Raw genomic sequence first — 8,256 nt, 5'->3', positions numbered from 1 at the left:
TGCACATTACATACACATGACATACACACGTCATACATGATGACAAGTTCTAAATTGAGGCTACTTGTTCTCATGTAATTAGGTAAAATGTACTTGTACAGTGTCTACTCCAATCAACACATCACAAATAGTTTTATGGATGCCCTCCCCACTAGAGATAAACAAACAAATTCTACCAGTGATAAAAATTCAAATGTTAAAATGATCTAGAGTCGAGATAATGTTTTTTGAACTAGAGATTATTGGATATATGCTTATTCTTACTACCATTCTCTCTCTCTCTCTCTCTCTCTGTGTGTGTGTGTGTAGAGAGAGAGAGGGGGGGGGCGGGGGAGGGGTTGATAGAAATAGTGCATGGATAGAAAGAGGGAGATGTGTCTAGCTATGGAGGGGGTGAAGAAGATATAGATAAAGATGAATATAAAGTGCTACAATGAGAGAACAATAAATAGAGAGATACATATATATGAAGAGATATGAATATACATAGATGGTAAGATATATAGATAAGGAGATATCTAGAGAGGATGGGGAGAAGAGACATGCAAAGTGAAAAAGTACTTAAATGATCTTTCATACCTCTACGACATGTCTATTGCACACTAAGATACAATTGCTACTTTATTTTAATGCAAACATATATTATTTATTATTATTTGATGGTTTGGTATGTTTCGATAGTTAAGTTATGGTGGTAGTGTTCTTTTTATTAAAGGTCAAAGCCTCTTAAAGTACTATTATTAAATGTCTAAATAGAAATGAGGTCCCCTACTTATAATTATCAATTTATAACTCAAAATCAAAGTACTATATTGCAGTTACTAGTTAGGTGTGAATTTGTTCACTATTCAATACCTTTATGTCAATACAACTATTTGATTATAGCTTGGAGTCCTAAGGAACTGCCCACAAGTATCAAAGTACTCTTTGTATTTGACTATATAGTTTTTTTATTACCTTAAATATAAAAATATCATGAATACCGACATTAACGTCACTATATGGAATTGATCTAATAATTGGGTATGGGAAAACGTTTCAATGCCATATTCTAACAATATTAGACGAAGTTGTTTGTTCTATTAAAATAATAATAAAAATAAAAATTTCCACAAAAAAAATGCTACATATTAGTAACTAATCATTTTATTACCGAAAGAAATTTACTTTCCACGATTCGTTGACCGTTCTCTCCCAAATGATTTTTGGTGATAAATTTTAGAGCTTTGGATTCTTTTTTAGTCCTTTCTTTTATGGCCAACTGTTCAAATATATTCTATAGCTGCAGCTTCGTTAAAAGCATATTAAATGCGACTCCAACGGTCAACAGTCACAAACGTGCGAAACACACTTTCTTCAACCTTTCATGAGAGATATAGACCATTTAAAAAAAAAATTTATGATAGTGATTATAAGGTTGTGGATTTTTTGGGGTAATTATTATTTAAAAAATAAATAAATTTAGAAATATTGTATTAAAGAGGAGATTTTTCAGGTGTATTTAAAATTAGTTGTTTTATTAATATTGTAGTGCATATTTTAATTTATAGAAAGTGTCTATTTTCTAAACTTTATTATGTTATAGATTCAATTTATATTATTGTTGTTACATTTGGTTAAAGTATTGTTCTTTGTAAATAATTAGGTTGACAAATATAAAGATATTAGTTTTTTCTTCTTTTGAATTTGATCTTTTAGATTTTTTTGTTGCTAATGTTTGGGATCAAATTCTATAATTCATCATGAAGACATATAGTAAGAGAAGATGATTTCTAGTCCAAAACATTTTAAAATATAAAGTTAGATATTTTTTCATTCAAAATCCAAAGATTCTAATTGTTGATAAATGTAGAAGTATTTGTGAAGTCTATAGGATTTGTTTTTAATCCAAACTTAAAAACATTAACCTCATGTTTCATGGTGTTGTTTAACTCCATTTTACTTATATTTAAGTAGCTGGAGCGTTCCCAACTTCTTTTGGAGAATTGAAGTCTTAAGATAATAATTTATTTTTTTCTATTTTTATGGATAAGCTATTATTTAAGAAATAAAAATAAGCTATGAAAGAAAAGGTACTCAAAATAAGTTGTGGATTGTCTTCACAAATTTAATCCCTTCTCTTTTTGTTTTTGAATAAGTCTACCAAGTGTAGGGGGTCTTAGTCCAAATCAAAATTACAAACTAAAAACTAAAAGCTCTTATTTATCAAGAAAATATCTTATTTTCTAGTTTAACAAAAAAAAAAAAAAAAAAAATTCTTCAAAGATTCTTATTCTATAAAAATAGCTTATGAAACCCTCCATAAAATCCGAGCTTAAGAATCCCCTAATTTTAAATTGTGCACTAATTTTATATTAATTTTTTTACAAAATTAAACTTAGAAATAGATATAGGAATAAATCATAGGAAAATATAACATAATAACTATTTAAAATTATTTTAAAAATTGAATATAGAAAATATGTCTAATTTGAGTTCAATTGGTAGCAAGAGAAAAATATATATTTTACACAAATATTTATTATCAAATATCTTTTACACAAATAACAATTATACATTACCTAATATTCCTTATCATATACCTCTTACAAAATTATTTAATTTATACTTTATAAATTTATTTTAAAAAATAATATTTTTAAAATTTTAAAATTATTTATTTAATGATATTGTTATTTTCTTTATAACTAAATATTATTTATTTTTTAATCATTTTTTTTCAAAAATCAAATAATTCAAAATAATATAATTAATGCAATATTTTATATCTTCTATATTATTTTAATGTAAATGAAAAATATCATAATAGCAATTAAATTTTAATTTTAAAAATTAATATTTTTTTTTAAATATTTACTATTATAAAATTATATTTGATAGTTTTATTTACACATTAAATTTTAATTTTCTATATATATATATATATAATAAGTTGATAAAAATAAACTTTTACATTTAAATTTTAGATAGATATATTTTGCATGAATTATATGATGGAAGACATTTCACATCTATCCTTTTTAATATTAAATTAATATATGGTGGAAGGGATTTTAAATCTTTTTTTATTATTATTAAATAAAAATAAAAATATTTTTACATATATATATTACTACTATATTATATTAAAATATTTGTCATTATTTGAAATGAGAAAATAAATTTAATAGTTATTTTTTCACATCAATCATTATATTAGTTGGGTGTACAACATTTGTTAAATTTATCTGATAGAATTTTGAAGTTCATCTTATAATTAGTCCTTTTTGTTATGAGATTAGAGATGTTTCTGTTCACTTTTATGGATATTAAGCTCTTTATAATCCTTTATAGTTTGCAAATCAAAGATGTTTAGCTTTCACTTTTTCAAGATGTTTGACCTTTGCCAACATTTAGACAACACTTTATTTTCATAATGATCTAAACTTATATATCTAATTTTTTATTCACCTAATTTCCTTTTCATATGCTTATGGATATGACAAGATCTTTTTAACCTCAAAAACAATTTAATTTATTATTATTATTATTTATCTTTTCTTTAATTCATGTCTTGCTTTCTCTAATTGAGTTTCCATCATATTTTTCCTTTCTTAAAATTAAAATTATAGTCTTGTGAATTACTCTCAATGTTTTATAAACATCAATCTCAATTAATGATATTAGATTCTCACAATCTATAGTTTCATTGCTAACATTATTCTTGTATGGATGTTGTAGATCACACTTAAGTCTCTCTAACTTTCTTCAATAGAAGATGGATCACATTCACATAAAAACAATATCAATTAATGATATCAAATTCTCCCATTCTATAGTTTCATTGCTAATGTTATTCTTTTTAGATTAGATTGTGATAGATAGATACATAGTATCAATTTTTAGAATCAGACTCCCGAGTCTCTCTTAGCTTTCTTCTAGTTCAATGATGGATCACATTGATAAAAAAATCTTGCATAAGTCTAATAAGAAAGAACAACAACAACAATGAAAAATAAATATGATTTCAGAGCATAATCTAAATTACTAACTTTCTATAAATGCAAATCATTTATTGATTTTATTTCTTGCTAAACCTTATTACACCATTATTAATGTATTTAAAATCTATATAAATTAATAATTCACCACTTTAAATGAGGAGCTCTGAAATATGATCTAAAATATCATTATTATTAAGTAAATTCATCAATTGAATAGTAATACATAACTTATTTTGGTTTGAGCATTGATTGTGTTCACCTTTAAAATTAAAAATGACCCAATTTTAATTTTGGCTATATAACAAATAAATTTATTCTGAAATTTAATCCCCCAACTAGCACAGCATTCCTGTAGGTTGAAAAAATATAACAAATTAAAAAAGAAAATTATGTTTGAACTTATACTTAATTAAAAGGTAGAGAGGAAAAATAAAAGAAAAGCCACGATGAAGATTTGGGGGTTTTAGAAAGGAGAAATTGACTGGTACGAGCGGGTCTGAAACAACAACATTGACGATTAAACGCCGAAAGCAGCAGGTGCAAGGAAAAAAGACGTTCAAATAAAAAGCCCACCAACGCAGAAACGGTGCAATATCAAGTGTCCCGATCATTCATTCATTCATTCACTGTAAGTCGAAAACAGATTTTTAACGTCCATGAAGAACACAGTCAATCCATTGAACTACACAAATGCTGTTCAAACATCAGTTGCTCCCGGAGGAAAACTCTTCGGAACCGGGAGTGGAAGGGCTGATCTTAATCTTAACCTTCAAAGAAGTCTGCTGTTGTCCGCCATTAAACTCGCTTCGCATCTCGAGGACCTTCTTGTGGGAATTGGAGTGGACGGAATTGACAAAGGTGGGGCTTTTGGCGGGTCTGTACTCGGGGTAGAGGCGCCCGGATTTGAACCTGACACCGCACGCATTGCAGAGCGTTTTCGGCCCCAGCGGCCCCGCCCTCCACTGCGGCGTCCGCTGGCTCAGGCAGTGCGTGCACCGCCTCGGCTGCTGCCCCTTCACGCCTTCGCTCTCCTCCTTTCTCTGCTCCTCATATGACCACCCGCGGAACTTCCCCGCTCTCGACCTCTTGCTGCGGGCGCGCCCGGGCACCGCCCGCTCCCTTTTCGAATCCAGCGGGTTCGGGTTCCACCCCATACGACCTCCCGCTTCGGCCTCCGGCTCTGCTGGCTGTTTGGAGCCCGCGAATGAGCCCAAATCGGATCTTCCCATGAAGGAATCCTCCACGAATCCCGACATCCATTCTAGGCCCGTTCCTTCGTACAACTGTTGAGAGCAAAACAAGGAAAAAAAAACCATGAATACCATGCCTTCAACTGTAAAAGTAACATAACAAAGAAAAAAACCATGAATTCCGTGCCTTCAACAACTGTAAAACTAACGTATCAGAAAGCAGGGAATGAAAGAAGTTAGGTGAACGGTAGTTGCTAATTTCTGTTGGTGGGCAGAGAATGGGCTGAAATGAAGTTACCCAGCAGTTAAATTAAAGCTCAATTTGTTGAAACTTGAATAGAATGGAAGAATTTTGGGTACTCAAGGACAAGAGCCGTTTGCTGGTTACTGTAACCGGTACTGAAATCCATAGAAGAGGAGCAATTAATGCGAAGACGGATCGCTAGAATTGAGTTTTTGTAGAATCTGATTGCATGTAAGACCTGTAGAAGTACAAACAGTAGCAGAGAAGAAAAGAAGGGGCAGAATATGCAGACGTCTTTCTTTTACAGCTTATAGTGGAAACATAGGCAACAAAGAAAGGAGGAGCTGTTAGCTCCCCAAGATAAGAACCAAGATAAGAACCATATGACTGACTGACATGAGAATTAGAGAATTAAGTCTTGCGAATAGTACCCAATTTGTAGAACAAAGCATTTGATTCTCTAGACACAGTTTATCTACTCTTAGGTCCGAAGAAATGCAATTTAGAATGTACGTATGTGTAATTTATCTTCATATGTCGTAAATACATCATAATTTATTTATTCGTGCATCCTACAGACTGGATAGCCATTTCCTTGAAGTTCTTGGAAAGTTTTGAGTAATGCTGTAATACAAAATACTCATAAGTTGGCAGTCATGATGTTTGTATATGTAATTTACCATGACCGACTGATTTCCACAGAAAAGTAGGATCCGTAGTCTTCAGTCTATAGAATAAGCTGTGTAAGGAATACCCAATTCATAGAACAAAGCTCTTGATTCCTCAAATTCATTTTATCCATTAACAGGAGCGCTTTGGCTTTCCTAGGGAGACTTTGTATAAACCCAAAATTCGGAAATGCTCATAAAGTTGGCAGACATTATGAAAAAGGAAGAAACCAATTACAACTATGACTGGCTGGCCTCTACCAGAGAACTAAAATACCCAGTTTATAGCACAAGCCATGCAAAGAACATACAATTTAAAGAATAATTAAAAAATGCTTATAGAGTTCGGAGTCATTACGAAAAAGGAAGAAACCATTACAACTATGACTGACTCACTTCTATCAGAGAACCAAAATACCCAATTGGAGCACAGGCTATACAAACAATACGTAATTTATAGAATAAAGCACCTTGTTTTGTAAATTCAGGTTATCCATTAGTTCAGGGAAATTGGGTAATAGTTCAGGGAAATTGGGTAAGCCCAAAATGCAAGAATGCTCAGAAAGTTGGCAATCATGATGTTTGTGGACACAATGCAGAGGAAAGAAACCAATCACAACTCTGACTGACTGACTTCCTTCTACCGGAGAAATAATTAGAAAACCCAATTAATAGAACGAGTCATGCAAGAAGACCCACTTAGAATGAGTCGTGCAAAAGAACACCCAATTTATGGAACGAAGCATTTGGTTCTTTCAATTTCAGCATATCCATTAACAGGAGCTTGGGTAAGCCCAAAATACAAAATGCTCATAAAGCTGCCATTGATGGAAGACATTTGTTATGAAAGGGGACGAAACCAAGCACAAAATTTATGAACTTACTGGTGGGCAAAGGGTGAAATCCTCGCTTGGGAAAGAAGCCCAAATACCCTGGTGTGGAACAGCTTCAGAGGAGGCAGAGGAAAGAGTGGGTTCAGAGGGAATAGGGCCAGCAATTTCCTCATTAGAGAACTCAGACAAATCCTCAATGCGGAACACATCTCCAAAGGCGCTCAAATCAATGGCCTCCGCACCCCATCCGAGGGGACTAGCAAGGCTAGGAACATTAAACTCCATGCTCATCAAAACACTCACAACACACAAAACACTATCCACCAAAACCCTTAAAAAGGCTTCTTGTTAGAGACCGCCATTAACAGCGCAGCACGAAATCAGGGGAGCCTAATCAAACCAACAAGTCACATTGTATGGAGCTGCTGATGAACAGTAAACCCCCATTGTACATTGCACCGACTGAGGATTTCTGTTCCGAAACTCATGATTTAAAGCTGTATTATGGGAGGAGTTAAATTCTCAAGTCGATTGTGCAGAATAAAAGAGGTGGGCAAAAAGAGAAAATATCAGGGAAGAGCCCACACTCGCTATCAGCCGTATAATGGCTCCTCCTTACTCATCCCTTCTTGAAAGGCTCACACTTCGAGGCTCTCTGTTCTTTCTGTCGGCAAGGATGATCATCTATTTAAATGCCGCCATGTACTTCTTATCCCCAATTTGTTTTTTCACCCACAGTGCATTTTGTTCCAGTAAATCATTGAAACAGCTGTAAACAAGGACGCCAAAACCAATGCATTTGGAGGGAGGCCCCCCTCGTGGTTTGCCTTGGTTTGGGACAATTCGTATGAATTAAAGCTGGCAGCATGGGGTTTCTACTGGTAGGCCGGTTAAAAAACAACCCCCCAATGTAAAAAACCAAGGATTTTTCATGCAAAAACAAAACCCACCTGTAAAAAATAAAGGATTTTTCATTCTTCTACAGTAGCATACACCTAATTACGTTATTCAAAGGCTACAAATGCTGAAAAGGGAATTAATGTATGGAGAAAGGAGACAATGGAGGGTGGGGGCAAACGATGGAACATCACAAACACATGGGCCAACCATGCCATCCTGCATTCACTGTGGCCGTGCGTACGCCATTCCCATCCATAATACTGCCCATCCATCTGTACACTTTATCAGGGCATTTTGCTGAATAATACGTGATCTAACCAAAACTACGCTTAAAAAGATCCTGGTCATTTCATGCCTGTCAGGGGTCAATGCTTTTGTAATCTACCGACAATTAGGATGGCAGAAAAGGAAACGGCTTGAGACATGAGAGGGGTTAAA

General features: G+C 33.2%; 1 protein-coding gene across 1 annotated transcript; it reads right to left on the bottom strand.

The window, feature by feature from the left end:
- Positions 1–4,570: 4,570 nt before the first annotated feature.
- On the bottom strand, positions 4,571–7,928 carry LOC149569926 (GATA transcription factor 4-like). The gene is made up of 2 exons (XM_089822609.1): positions 6,970–7,928; positions 4,571–5,266 (listed from the first exon to the last, which is right to left on the bottom strand). Exons 1-2 carry the CDS (start codon positions 7,207–7,209, stop codon positions 4,688–4,690), a joined length of 819 nt encoding a protein of 272 aa, XP_089678735.1. The 5' UTR covers positions 7,210–7,928; the 3' UTR covers positions 4,571–4,687.
- Positions 7,929–8,256: the final 328 nt, after the last annotated feature.

This window comes from Cupressus sempervirens, chromosome 3 (genome assembly GCF_028749045.1).
Source record: "Cupressus sempervirens isolate cs-2001-9-10 chromosome 3, ASM2874904v1, whole genome shotgun sequence".
Taxonomy (NCBI): domain Eukaryota; kingdom Viridiplantae; phylum Streptophyta; class Pinopsida; order Cupressales; family Cupressaceae; genus Cupressus; species Cupressus sempervirens.
Note: the sequence above shows the minus strand (reverse complement) of the source record. Positions and strands in the feature narration are given on the sequence as shown.

What these genes read in the sequence shown, in the direction of transcription:
- LOC149569926 (XM_089822609.1), bottom strand. Translation starts at nt 7,209, where the DNA reads ATGAGCATGGAGTTTAATGTTCCTAGCCTTGCTAGTCCCCTCGGATGG. An exon ending in ATTTCACCCTTTGCCCACCA is followed by an intron (nt 5,267 to 6,969) that starts GTAAGTTCATAA and finishes TGCTCTCAACAG; the next exon opens with TTGTACGAAGGAACGGGCCT.